At 43.9% G+C, this 15,278-nt stretch overlaps 1 protein-coding gene across 9 annotated transcripts in view; it reads right to left on the minus strand.

Annotated features, from left to right (window-relative positions):
• LOC137372189 (diacylglycerol kinase beta-like) overlaps positions 1 to 15,278 on the minus strand; it is a 636,709-nt gene that overhangs the window by 240,427 nt on the left and 381,004 nt on the right. For all 9 annotated transcript variants that reach the window (XM_068035767.1, XM_068035770.1, XM_068035771.1 and 6 more), the window contains 2 exons: positions 5,536 to 5,621; positions 5,056 to 5,145 (listed from right to left, as the gene is read on the minus strand). In XM_068035767.1, coding sequence (XP_067891868.1) covers positions 5,056 to 5,145; positions 5,536 to 5,621 — 176 coding nt within the window. The remainder of the gene's footprint in view (positions 1 to 5,055; positions 5,146 to 5,535; positions 5,622 to 15,278) is intronic.

The raw sequence follows: 15,278 nt of genomic DNA on the forward strand, positions 1-15,278 counted from the left end.
CTACGTGACTGATGTAACAATGTTATTTAGACTGCTGAAGCAGAACATTGGACTGATTATGAACTCAAACAAAATTTATATAGTGCCTTTCACAACCGCAGGATGTCCCAAAGCATTTTACAGCCAATGATGTACTTTTTGAAGTATAGTCACTGTTGTAACGTTAGGAAGCGCAGCAGCCATTTTGCACAAAGTAAGGTCCCACAAACAGCAGTGAGATATGTAACCAGATAATCTGTTTATCGTGCCATTGGTTGAGCGATAAATATTGACCAGGACACTGGGAGAATTGCCCTGCTCTTCTTCAAGTAGTGCAATGGGATCCAGCTGAGGGGGTAGATGATGCCTCAGTTTAATATCAAATCTGAAAAATGGCGCCTTCAACAGTGCAGCATTCCCTCAGTGCTGCACTGAAGAATAAGAAAGAATTTGTATGCATCTGTCACCTGATCATATCCTCAGGACACCCAAAATTACTTCACATCAAAATTACTTCAGAAGCTTAGATACTGCTTTTTTTAAGGTAAACTCAGCAACCAATCTGTGCAGTGCAAGATCCCATATATAGTAATTAAGAGGTATTACTAGTTAATTTGTTTTAGATGGTGTTGTTTGTAGGAAGAATATTGGAAGAACTACTTGCTCTTTTTCAAACAGTGTCATGGGATCTTTGACAACAACCCAAAAAGAACTTGGATTGAATGGGCGACAGTTTTGCTTCAACTGTTGTTGGTACTCTGGTGGAGCAGATCACTCACCCTTTGTAGAATCCATCTGACTTTGAATTCAATGGAATGAAAATGTGGTGGATTCTATAAGAATGGGTGACGATCTCCATGAGATTAACACTTAGGCAGCAAAGATAAAAATCATTCATGAAAGGCAGCATCTTGTCAATGCATTACACCATCAGTGCCATATTGAACTGTCAGTCTTGAGCCAAAATGACAATACCTCATTACAAAATAGCACTGATACAATGGTCCTCATAGGATGCCACCTACATTGCAGGCTCGATGCTAGTATAATGGGCCATTTTTTTCAGGCACACCGCTGCAAACCTGACATAAAAACTCAGCCCATTGAATTTAGTTTTATGCTAGTTTAAAATGCAACTAGACTCATATTAGTATAACTACCCCAAAGGCAGATGCAGCAGACAAGTGCTTCAGGTGCAATAAATGTTACTCTGGGATTAATATTGATGTGGCTGCCCCACTGGGTGGAAGATGAGCAGAGCAAGTCCACCACACACCAAATGGAAGAGGTCGGAGACCAGAACAACTTTCACAGTTGGGTGTTATTTGAATTCCACTGGTGAGCAGCTTGTGCACCCCAACCAATTTGCCGATTAGATGAGGTGAGAAAACTGGCAGCTCCACCGCAGAGCCCAGCTGACCCCAGTAGCTTAAAGTAGGGTGGGAGGAGACACAGCCGTGAGAGAGCCACAGAAGGTGAGGTATATTGTTGGCCTCACAACAATCGCTCAAATGCAGAGTCTCAAGCTAATCCACAGCTCCCGCTAATCTCCAAGGTATGGTGTGTTTTGTTTTGGAAATTATCTATAGATGCTGTTATCATGGTGCTTCTGCATTTTCTGTTCAATTTTTTTTTTGAGGACTCATGTATTTTAGAATTATAAGAACATAAGAACGTAGATGAGGTGAGAAAACTGGCAGCATTCAATAAGAACATGGCTGATCTGCCCCAGACTTCAACTCCTCTTCCGTGGCAGCTCCTCATAGCCCTCAAATCCCCGATATTTCAAAAATCTATCTACCTCCTCATTAAATACTTTCAGTGATCTAGCCTCCACAACTCTCTGGGGTAGAGAATTCCAGACATTCACTCCCTCATGCAGAAGAAATTCCTTCACATCTCAGTTTTAAATGAGTGTCCCCTTATTCTGTAACTATGTCCCCTAGTTCAAGATTCCCCCACTAGTGGAAACATCTTCTCAACATCTACCCTGTCAAGCTTCCTCAGAATCTTGTACCTTTCAATAAGATCACCCCTTATTCTTCTAAACTCTAATGAATAAAGGCCTAACCTGTTTAGCCATTCTTGATAAGTCAACCCCTTCATCCCAGGAATCAGCCTAATGAATCTCTTTTGAACTGCCTCCAATGTCAGTATATCCTTTCTTAAATATGGGGACCAAAACTGTACACAGTACTCCAGGTGCAGCCTCACCAACCCTGTACAAATATAACAAGACTTCCCTATTTTTAAACTCCAACCACCCTAGCAATAAAGGCCAAAATTCCATTTGTTTTCTTAATTACTTGCTGCACCTGCATACTAACGTTCTGTGTTTCATACACAAGAACACCCAGATCCCTTTGTGCCGCACATTTTAAAAATAGTCTGCCTTTTGATTCTTCCGACCAAAGACCTCACACTTTCCTACATTAAACTCCATCTGCCAAGTTTTTGCCCACTCACTCAACCTATCTACATCCTCTTGCACATCCCTTATGTCCTCATTACAACATGCCCTCCCACCTATTTTTGTATCAGCAGCAAATTTGGATATATTACACTCTGCCCCCTCCTCCAAGTCACTAATATAGATAGTAAATAATTGAGACCCTAGGACTGATCCATGTGGCACTCCACTAGTTACGTCTTTCCAACCTGAGAAAGACCCATTAATCCCGACTGTTTGTCTTCTGTGTGTTAACCAATCCTCAATCCATGCTAATACATTACCTCCAATACCTCCTATCTTGTGCAATAAGTTTTTATGTGACATCTTATCGAATGCCTTCTGGAAATCTAAATACACTACATCTCCCAGTTCCCCTTTATCCACTCTGCTTGTTATAACCTCAAAGAACTCCAGCAAATTTGTCAAACTTGATTTCCCTTTCACAAAACCATGTTGACTCTGTTTGATTGTGTTAATCTTTTCTAAATGTTCTGCTATTTCTTCCTTAATAATGGACTCTAGCATTTTCCCAATGACCAATGTTAGGCTGACTGGCCTATAATTTCCTGCTTTTTGTCTCCCTCCCTTCTCGAACAGGGGTGTCACATTAACGGTTTTCCAATCCACTGGGACCCTCCCGGAATCCAGTGAATTCTAGAATATTTCAACCAATGCCTCCGCTTTCTCTGCAGCCACTTCCTTTAAAACCCTTGGATGTAGTCCTTCAGGTCCTGGCGACTTGTCTGCCTTTAGTCCCATTAGTTTGTCAAATACTTTGTCCCTTGTGATAGAGACTGTTAAAAGATCTTTCCTCCCATTAGCTCCTTGATTATCTGATATCTGTGGGATGTTTATAGTGTCCTCCATTGTGAAGATCGATGCAAAATATTGGTTTGAATTACCTGCCATTTCCCTGTTCCCCGTTATCAATTCTCCAGTCGCATCTTCCAAGGGTCCCACGCTCACTTTAGCTTCTCTCTCTTTTTATATATCCATAGAAGCTCTTGCTTTTTGTTTTTATATTTCTTGCCAATTTACTTTCATAATCAATTTTCTCCCTCTTTATTAGCTTTTTAGTCATCCGCTGCTGGTTCCTAAAAAATTCCCAATCCTCCGGCCTACCAATAGTTTTTGCCTCCTTGTATGCCTTAGTTTTTGATTGATACTCTCCTTGACTGCCTTTGTTAACCACGGGTGGCTCATCCTTCTCATCGAGTCCTTTTTGACTGGGATAAATGTTTGCTGAGCGTTATGAAATATCTGCTTAAATGTCTGCCACTGTTCATCCACTGACCTTCCCCTTAGTCTATCTTCCCAGCCCACTCTTTAGTCCAACTCTTTCTTCATACCTCTGTAATTGCCCTTGTTTAAGTTGAGGCCATCATTTTATTTGGGAAAACTGAAAAGGATTCCATGGATTTTTTTTTTCACTGGGGTCATTGAAAGGACACTGAGAGGTCTTATTTGAAAACATCATTTACTTGGAGTCACCTGTCTTTAGATAAATACCCAGCAGGAGCTTTTTGACTTGGGGGAGTTGTTTACAGAGAAGTGACAAGTCAAGATTTATAGGGGTTGGGAGGCTTGACTCTTGAAATATTGTTTTTGGTTTCGCTTTGGACAGTGTATTGGGGTGTGAATTGTTTTGAAGGCAGTTGGTGAAAACCAGCCAAGAGAGCAGTCACCATCAGCACCCTCTTCCATCTCTTTGAAAACATCCTGGGAATCAAGTGTAAAAAATAGAGAAAATGATGCTGCATTTCTCATGAAAAGCCTGACAGAAACCCCTGTTGTTGCATTTCTCCTGGAAAGCCCACCAAACTGATCTTCAACGTCGCCAGAAAAGAACTGTTCTAGAGAGATCCCAGTGACAGCCATCTACGCGTATTTGGGACGCCAAACCAAAAAGGGACAACTGACATCTTTCCATATCTTCTCGTTTTTTCCTTCAAGAATTAGCAAGTATTTGGCCCAAGTGTTTTTTTGTAACATAACTCTAAAGAGAAAAATTCTTTTTTCAGTTAACTGGTGTTTGTGTGTGCGCGTGTGTGAGGGGCTAAGGTAAAAGGGAACTTTCATATTTCACTCTGTGTGTTAATTCTTTGCTTCAATACTGGTTATGTCTTGTTTTATAATAAACTGATAATTTTGTTGCTTATTAAAGAAACCTGGTTGGTGTATTTTATTCTGGGGATAAAGAGAAGAGTCTATGATTTACTATATCGGTAATTGGGTAAACATTTAAGTATATGTTGTGACCTGTGGAGAAGTGGAACTAGAAAAACAGTGCACTCCTCCCACCTCGGTCGTAACACTGTGCAAAACAATCTCTCCTATGAATAAAAATTTAAATCCAAGCAGATCTTTATAAAATATGAAAAAGGTAAGCCAGCTCCTTTTTAGCAGCAATGCACAATCTTTAATAGGGGTATAGCATTATTTTCCATGGCACGAGCACAATAATACAGAAATTTTCATTACTGAAGATTATCCCTGGACAAAATGCATTAGTTTAAGTTTGGGCAACAAATATGCTTTATTTACACAATTTTAGCCAAGAGACTCAAGTCTCAATGCTGAAACATTTCATTGGATCCGCAGTAAATGCTGGGTTTCATTCTTACCTCCTCCCCATCTCAGACATCTAGCCAGATCATTTCCAGTACCCAACGGTAATACAGCTACAGGTGGATGTTTTATTAGGTTGATTTTATCTGCAATAAGACAACAGATATGTATGGTTCAGATAAAATGGAAGCTGGAAAAGCAGACACAAAAGAGACCGCTATTCAGCACATGATAGATTATAAACCAGTCATCAGAATTGTAACATGAGTGTGGGTCTTGAATACAGGTTTAGACATTTGCAATAAAAATGTTTTTTAGTTCCTTTTATTGGAAGTGTTATATATTTTGAGCTGTACTGTCTTTACAATCCACTGGTTACCAAAACATTTTCAATAAAAAGCAGGTCGATAATAAAATTAATAGACAAGACAAAAATAACATGATTTTTGACACTGATAAAAATTCGGGTTAAATATAATTTAGGTGGTAAAACATAATTGTATTTCACAATATAATTTTTCTGAATATTCAATTACCAATACAATCCAGTATCCATCCTACAGTTCCATCTCCTCCACAGGCTAGGATTCGGAAATCAGGTATGTCACGAAAAGTATTTAACCTTTAAAAAAAAAGGTATGCAATTAGGACATACTTAAAAACTTTAAACCCATTAAGCACTGAATGTTAATAATCCATAACATGAAAAATTAATTTTGAGTGAATACTGATGATACAAATCTTCATAAATGTCTATATATTTTCCACAAATACCAACACAGAAGTGATCCAACAGTTGGGAAGTGATAGTTTGGTTCTGTCAATCCAATATTTGATTAACACTATAGTCAACACAATTTGTAGACTTTCTTCATCATGTCTCTTTGAAGTCCCTCAAGACGTTTTCCTATTATAAAGGCTCTATGTAAATGTAAATTGTTGCAGAAAAAAAGTGACTGCATGAGCACATCATAGTGGTCAGATTTTATGGAACTCAAAGGTTTTTGCCGGAAAACAGTCTTAAAAAATGTGAACATAGATTTGGTCAAAAGATATGGCATTTCAACAGCAATTTAAAAAATCTCTTTTCTCTCTGCAGGGCCCAGGCAATATCTTATGAATTGTTGATGTTCAAAGGCTTTTTAACATATTCTGTGAAGGCCTATGTATCTTTTTTCCCTTTTATCTTGGTCCTTGCAAGCTGTGTAATGAAAAACAATCAGAAGAGCTTCAAGTAACTACAGCAGGATGCATTGCATCTTGAGGTTTGGTTAAAAGATGTTCTACAGATGATTGAAATATTCAGAGCAGTCATGCAATCACAGTCATTAGTACACAGTACTGCAATATTTCTATAACCAATATATAGTGTTTTGCTAATGACTCAACATCTGATCTCAACATTTTACATCTGCATGAAAGGACTTCAGCACTCCTCTGCAAGCAGCAGTGCTCGCAGAGCTGGATTTAGTTATAATCTGAAGAAAATATCAGTGTTAGTTTGATATATATATACTCTGCTGCATTAACCCCTACACTGTTGAACTCACTACAATATTTCCAAACCTAGGCTGTCAAAATTGTGTTAATGGCAAGGATTTTACTGTTTACGCAGAGGTCCTGATGTTGGGTGGAAATGTGTGGCACCAAGACACATAAGCAGGCGGTAGGACTTCCCCCTACATTTTACCATTAGCAGTCAATTAAGGGGCTGCTGGCAAGGGAGCCAACCAATTAACGGTGGCAGGTGGGTCCTAGCAACGGCAGCTCGCATGCAGCTAGAATATTTAAAGACCTATGCAGCAGTCAGCCACCTTGAACCCAAAGCAGGGGTGGACAACTGAGAAGGCAGTGTAGAGATGGTGGCAGAAAGAGGAAGGATCGCCCCATGCTTCAGTGACACCTCCCTTGAGGTACTTGTGGAAGCAGACTGCGAAAGGAGGCTGGTCCTCTTTCCAGAAGACAGGAGGAGGAGGTGTCACCAAGAAGGCATGGTTGGAAGTGGCGGACGTCATGAGCAGCTGAGGTGCCGTTGCCAGGACCTGGATCCAGTGCAGTAAAAGATTTAATGACTTGCTGCGGTTTGGAAAGGTGAATAGCATTTACAGTTGGCAACTGGAAGCCCAGTATTAATTGAAAGGTGCCCATGAAATCTGAGGCCAGGTGATAGACCCATGCATGGGGCAACACCAGGTACTAATGTTAACATTGAGGAGTCCAATTATCATGCACCTGAGACCCATGCTCAGGCACGGGTGAATGTTGCATTGAGATGGCTGAATGGCCACTTCGTCATGCCATCCCAGCGGCGCTGTGCTGCAGGTTTACAGTACTCCAGGAGAAGAATGCTCAGAATGCCAGGGAACACCAAAGAACCGCAGGTGGAGTCGCCGTGGTGACACCATTGGAGGAGGAGGCCATGCAAATCGGATGGGTCATTGCAGGGCAGCCTGTCACTAAGGGCGAGGCAGGTGCAGAAGGTATGAGTGTGTGTAAATATCTGGTTGCATCCAACATTCCCTACACCATGTCTGGCATGTGGCACCTGTGTGGGCCTTTACTGCCACTGGAAGGGGAGGCAAGAGGCCTCGGTTGAAGGACCACATGTTTCACTTTAATATCTTCTCTCCATCAGGTCCAGCAGCAGATGAGAGGCAGACCAGGAATGCAGCCACACTTGAAAGCTCTCAGGATGCAACACCATGTGAAGACACTGCGTCACTTCATTCTTGTGCACCCTCCACCAGTGCAGAAACACTATCAGTGGGCTCCGTTGCGTGTGTAGAGTGGGTGGCACGATCTGGTGAGCACTTCACAGATGCATAGGAGTTGGTAGCAGAGGCAGTGACAGCTGTGGCCATTTCCCCCTGGAGGAGTGAAGGGGGGGGGGGGGGGCAACAATGCACAGTTCCATTCCGATGGAGAGACTCTGGTGTCAGCAGCAAAGCAGCAGAGGATCCAGCTGATGCATCAAATGTCATGGAGTCATAGTGTCATACAGCATAGAAACATGCCCTTTGGCCCACCGTGTCCAATGTGTGAAGATCTGTTGGAGTTTCCAGATGCCATGAAGTCCCATGTGCAAACGATAGAGGAGTCCATCCATGTCTTGAGTGGCTCCAGTTCTCTGGCATGTGAATGCATGGCATCCTCAATTGAGAAGCTGGCAACCCTCAAGGAGTATACCCCAGGTGGATGCAGGGGCTGCAAACAGACATCGAGAGCTTGGCCTCATCCATGAGGTGAATATAGCGATGCATGGGTGAGATGGGCCAGCCATGCATCTCCAAGTTACCAGGAGCTCAACCATTCCAGGTGACCACAGCAGTGAATGTGAGACCTCAACAGGCAGAGGAGGGGCAGCCTTCAGGCAATGGGGGCTCCTCTCAGGGCGCTTCCAAAGCTGCAGACACATTCTCAGGCCCTTTGATGGCAGCACATTCGCTGGATCCTGCTCTGATGCAGGTGACCCCAAATGTGCCAGGCACGAGTAGGGTTCAGGTACCCTAAGGAAGCAGGCCATGGTTATCTAATGCACCAGAGCGTGAAAGGCCTGCCTCCACATCAACTCAAGGTGCAGCGGGAGCACCCCGTAGAAGTTACCGTAAGCGTGTGCCTAAGTGCATGGATTAACTCTTGGGGCTCACTGGGTGAGATTATTTTGCTACATGCAAATGTATACTGGAAATTAAAGTTGGTGAAATGCAATTCTAATGATTTATATTTTAATTTCAATACAACAGTTGACATTATCCTGTCATGCAGATCCCCACCTGTCAAGAATGAGGCAGATTGATTTCGTCATATGACCATTAATTTTAAACTGTTGCAGGAGTGAAGAAATGACTGGTTTGAAGATCACCAGACACTGGACTGGAAGGATATTTGCAAACTAAGAGACACTGCTTGTGGAGACAAAGGACTATTCTCTGATCCAATTAACCCAAATGGATTTCGATCACCAGACATTGAAGGTGTAAGGAAGCACATTCCAGAGACTGCTAAGGTAACACAATTCACAAACCTCGCAAGAGACTGTTCCAAATAAGGAGCTAGTCACATCACTAACTTGCTGGGCAACCTGGGATTTTTTTGAATTGTGCTACAGAGAAAGGAACATAGGTTTTGCACGCAACTGAAGCTGCAACAAGGAAGCCGTTGTATCTCCCTCGCTTTCTCCCAAGCCACTGGACCCACGGAAGACACGTACACCTCAAGACAGAAAAGCCTCCGACCTTGAAACAAGTTGAAGTGAGAACTGGGCCCCAATGAATTGCAAGACTTACTGGCAACCAAAGACTCCATGGTGAATGTAAAGGTCTGTAACTACCAGCTATTGCCTCAAACTTTTCCCCTTTACTCCTACTTTTTCTGTCTCTGTGTGTGTGATTATCATGTATGCATGCTAGCGTGGTCGTAACGCATATTCATAGTCGTTAACTGGATTAGCGTTTAAGATTGATAAACTTCCACCTTTCTTGTTTAAATCTAAGGAAACCTGTCTGATTTCTTTGTCTTACAATTGGAGCAGTGAACAAGGATTCACTGAGGGGAAGCTAAAAACATGGTGTTTCTAAAATTAAACTCTGTTACAGTTAAACCAAGCAAAGGCTGAGACGGAACCCCTAGACCCCTTCTCACCTGGTCGTTAACAACCCAGATGTTAAATCCAATGACTGGATGGTCTACAAATATGAGGGACTTGTTAGTGCCTGCTTTGATGAAGGCCTTTGCATATAGTGGTCACGGGCACATAGATGCTGAGGGTCTCTGATGACAGGTCAGCAAGGGCACCTCTGGGAGAGAAATCCTTGACTCAGCGTGTCCCTGCCACGTATGACAGTGTGCTGTAGCCTGGGCCCCTCGTTGCAACTTACATCAACAGGCACCCTCCTCCTCTGAGGATGTGGCTGGCTCAGTGTCTTTTCTCTGGCTCCAGTGCTACTGCCCTCTGGAGTGTCAGATTGTTCAATGTACAACAGACAATAATGATGTGGGATATCCTTGAGGGTGCATATTGCAGGGCTCCCTCAGATCTGTTAAGGCATCAAAGCCTCATCTTCAGCAGGCCAATGGCCTACTCAATGGTGGCCCTTGTAGCCATATGGCAGTGGTTATATTTGTCCTCTGCCTGTATGTTGGGGGTCTTTAGAGATCAGAAGCCGTGACTTCAGAAGATACCCCAGGATCCAGCCATGAAGGTGCTTGGCTGGCCTGAAGAGCTGAGACAGTTGGGACTGCCCAGCTTCCTGGAAACCTCACACACAGCTGCATGAACCACTTATGGTGATCATACACTACCTGAATATTTAGAGAATGGAAGTCCTTTCTGTTCACAAAGGCACCAGCTGTTGTGAGGGAGCCTTGATGGCCATATGAGTACAGTCATTAATCCCTGCACCTGGGGAAATCCAGCGATGGCCCCGCTGCTGACTGCCCTTTCAGTCTCACTGGCCTGATTGGTAGTGAACTTGATATATCGGCCAGCCTGACGGTACATGGCATCTGTGACTTTCTTTATGCAGCGATGGGCTGCTGACTGAGAGATGTCACAGAGATCTCCAGGTGATCCCTGAAATGATCCTCTGGTGAAAAAACTGAATGCTATCACCACCTTTTAGGTGAGAGGCATTGGGTGGCTGCCACTTACCTGCGGCCTCAACTCCTGTTCCAACATTCCACATAGCTCTGCCACCACCTCCCTGGAGAGATACAGTCTGCGTAGGCATTGCTGTCAGGACATCTCAATGAAGCTGAGCTTCTGCTGGTATACTCATTGAGCTGGGTAGCACCTTCTGCGACCAGGCTGCCTTGTTGTCCCATGCGTTCTCCTTGTCCACCTCCAATGGTTCCTCAGGCCGCAGGAGCTTTCCTGGCCACTGCACAGCTGCACCATGTGGCTGCATCCCAATCTCTGGGGGAACCACTCTCCTCCTCACTGTAGTGAGGATATGCACTACCGCAGTGATTGCATGTTCGAACGTGAGGTGATTGTAACCTGTCTTGAAATTCCTTGACATGTCTCGGACCTTTCTCTGGGTTTCTTGACATGATGGATCATTGGCTGACTGATCGGAGGCGGGCAGACACTTAAGATCCTTAAGGAGCCAATAGAACAGGATTTTCCCAGATGATTTTGAACTTACTAGCAACGAACAGGAAGCACAGTGCCTTACAGGCAACGTCTGCTGTGATGAGGCGAGTTATCAGCAGAGTTGTGAAGATAAATGGAAGGTCTGTGAATCTATCTACAGCGTGTGTCCTCAACCAAACAAGCTATCACGTTTCTGCAGCCTCTGCGGGAGGGGGAGGCCAAAGTGATTTGCTGATACTGGAACATTGTCTCCCAGGTCCTAAGCAGCCACTGAAGGCAAGACAAAGATTCCTAAGATGCTCAAGGAAGTGGAGGCTTCATCTGGCAATGGAGTGAGTGAGCAGTGGCTGAGCGTGGAATACATCGCTTTGGCAGAGAACTGAGTGGGTTACCGGGGCGTCTTCCTACTATCTCGGTGAACTGATTTCCTCGTTGTACACTTTATAAATGATGGCATTTTAAGGCACATGTCTATGACTCCTTTTATGGCTGTTGTGACGGGAAAATTGGCATGAGGTGGTGAAAGAGATAACAGAATCCTCCACGGTGAGGGCAAAACCTCCAGGTACATGTGCTTCCGTCATTGGAAGTCCCCCAACGTGGGTCACAGGGTTTCAGTTGAAATTTTCCTGAATTAGGAGATCTCTGACATTCCTGGCTTCCTCACAGGCCTATCATGGCCTGAGCCATGCCCGGCCACCTTGTCGTGCAGCAGGGGCACCTCTCTGTTCTATGCCATCTTCCTCCGCCTCCACTTCTTTCTCTTCTCACCTCCTGCTCCGCCCTGATGAGCTGTCTCCTTCCAGGACCTCACCGTCCGGAAGCTCCACACCTCTCTGGATGTCCATGTTAGGGAAAATGCAGCTGACCAACATAATGACTGTGGCCCTTGCAGAAGGGTATTGCAAGGCCCCACCCAACCAGTCCAGGGACCGGAATTGTATCTTCAGAAGCCCAATGGTTGTCCTGGTGAGCGGGTGGCTCTGGTTCTATTACCTGTGTCTGGAGCTCCTGCAGATGGGTGAGTAGCCATGAGTAGTGTCAGGGCATGGCGACCAGTACTGCAAGGTGCAAGGTCCTCAGCGACAAGGTCACAGATTCTGTGATCATCTGCCTGGGGAATCTTAGTCCCCTGTGGCACTGGGTCTCGGTCATCTCAAAGTAGCTCCATCTTCAGCAATAGATCAATAGATCCTGTATTGCGGGTACGGTGTCCATGTCCTTCCTGTCCCCTCCTGCTGGTTGGGGTTCTATCCTTCCTATTGGGCGGGGTGCGTGTCCACCCCGTTCAATGCCTGGGCACTGAGTGCCCACTTTCCCTGCGACCTGTGGAGTGCTAAGGGCACATCCTCATCAAGTGCCAAGTCCCCTTTTGTCCCTCTTATGGGACTGAGTGATGCCCTGGGGTAGATTCCCTTCAGCTGATCTGTAACAGAAGGTGTGTGTAAACTATGTGCCCTTTAAAAATTCCACCCTTCAACTTTGACAAGCTTGTTATGAAATTTTAAACTGCGTTAAATGGCCTCAATTGCAAGGAGAGCAGGCCCTGTTCTGTCCTCCTGCCCCATTGTAGTGAACATTGCCAGCAGCAGTATTTTCAGGGACCCCCACCTCCGTTTCCGCTTTTGGGAGGCCCTGAGAATTCAGCACGAAGTATTTGCTTAACATCTCTGCCAATTCCTTATTCCCCATTATAATTTTTCTTGTCTCTGCCTCTAAGGTAGCCATGTTTACTTTCACTAATCTCTGTTTTTACATACCTGTAAAAGCTTACAATCTGTTTCTATATTTCATGCTAATTTACTCTCATATGCTATTTTCTCTCTCTCAAGCAATTTCTTGGTCAACCTTTGGTGATTTTTAAAACCTTCCCAATCAGGGATAGGCACCAACATGTTGCACCACAGACATTTGACAAAATTATTGAACCAGCCACGGACATGGGGCAATTAATCTGTATATAAAGTGCGTAGCCAACCTAACGCCATCAAAACACAGTCCGATTTAAAACACATTTCTCCCTATCTAGTGAGATACTTGGCATGGTTTTTGCTTGCAAAAGTAGTCAATATCTGCCCGCACACCTGATATGGCAATGTGGAAAATTCGGATCAATGTCCATCTGTCAGGAGTGATCCTGATCTTTCTTTCTCCCCCGCCGTGTCCGCCCCCCCTCTCCCCTCGCCGTGTCCGCCCCCCCCTCTCCCCTCGCCGTGTCCGCCCCCCCCCTCCCCTCGCCGTGTCCGCCCCCCCCTCTCCCCTCGCCGTGTCCGCCCCCCCCTCTCCCCTCGCCGTGTCCATCCCCACTCTGCCTTCCAACGTGTACGCCACCCTCTTCTCTCCACCCCCAACCGGATTGAAATCATGGAACTCAAATTTTTTTTTTTTTACCACATACACTGCTATCCGTGAATGGATATGTTGCCAACCCCTGTTCCTAATCCATGGGTTTACTACTATTTTTGGCAACGTTGTAAGCTTCTTCTTTTAATCCAATACTAACCTCAACTTCCCTAGTTATCCACAGCTGTGCTACTTTTCCAGTGGAAATTTTATTCCTCAAGGGAATTCGTTGAGAATTATAAATTACTTTAAATGTTTGCCACGGCTTTTTAAAAAAATCTAATTTCCTAATCTACCTCAACCAACTCACTCCTCATACCTTCATAATTGGCTTTGTTTAAATTTAAGATACTAGTTTTGTACTTAACCACATCACTCTCAAACTTAATATGAAATACTATCATATTATACTCACTCTTCCACACAGGATCCTTTACTAGAAGATTACTAATTAGTCTTGTCTCACAATACTAACTCTAAAATAGTCTGTTTCCGAGTTGATTCCTCGACACATTGTTTGAGAAAACTGTCTTGAATGTAATCCATGAAATTGTCCTCCAAGCTACATTTACCAGTTTGGTTTGCCCAGTCTATACAAAGATTAAAAGGTCCCCATGATATTATATTACCCTTGTTACATGTTCCTCTAAATTCTTGATTTATACTCTGTCCAACATTATGATTACTGTTAAATGGCCTATAAACCACTTCCACCAGTGCTTTCTGCACTTTGTTATTTCATAGATTCACCCATACTGATTCTACATCTAGTTTTTATGGGCTCAGATTCTTTCTCACTACTGCCTTTTTCCCCCACTTACTTATCCATTTTGCCGCTCTTTTCTAAAAGTCAAGCACCCTGGAATATTTAGTTTACAATCTTGGTCACCCCGTAACCGTGCTCAATAATGGCGACTAGCTCAAACCCATTTATCTCTACTACTCCCATTAATTTATCTATCTTGTTACAAAAGCTTCCTGCATTCAGATAAAACATCTTCAATTATAACTTCTTACTAGTTTTCCGGGACATGGGCTTAGTTGCTAACGCCCTATTACGCTTAGTAAACACTCTAAAATTGATAGCCCCTGAAACAAGGTGCGGCTTTTGTGATGGTAATTAACCTGCGCCTGTTGACTGCAATGCAGGCACCACACCAGGTTTTGGCTGCCTACTGTTTTACATGTTTGTAGCATCCAGCAAGCACTAACTGCGCTGTTGATTGACTGGACGCTTGAGCAGAATGCCAATAATGTGAGTGGTTAGCACTACTTAAAGCTAACCTGCACTGTGTAAAGCTAGCCCTCACCTCTTAAAAGGGAAGTGCATTGTGACTGCAGCACATGTTGACAGTCCTCTGTGAGCTGAATCTGACCTGGGAAAGACAGGAGGATGGCACAATGTAGTTGAGAGTGGGCTCCAAGATTTTCTGATGCTGTGCTGGAGGCCTCACTTATCAACAATCTCTACCAATCAAGGCTCATATCTGCCATTCATATGCTACACTGCACCCTCACACATTTAGCTGCTGCAAGCCTCACACCCATGTCTCACACGTTGCAGCTATTCAACCATAACAGCCACATCACCCAAAGAGGTTGCATGACGCTCAGTGACACACTTCCCTCTCTCTAGCACAGGGGTCGGCAACCTTTTTTAACTGCAGAGCCTTTTTAAAAGCCATAAGATGAAAACTCGGCATGTCTAAACCAAATGCCAAGTATCTCTGGTAGAATGCATAATTCGCATATATAATAAATAAAATGTATGTATCAATGGAAAAAAATAAAGTTGACCTAACTGTGAATTATCATGCTTTTTTGACTTTTTTTTTTAAAACT

This window comes from Heterodontus francisci, chromosome 7 (genome assembly GCF_036365525.1).
Source record: "Heterodontus francisci isolate sHetFra1 chromosome 7, sHetFra1.hap1, whole genome shotgun sequence".
Classification (NCBI taxonomy): Eukaryota; Metazoa; Chordata; class Chondrichthyes; order Heterodontiformes; family Heterodontidae; genus Heterodontus; species Heterodontus francisci.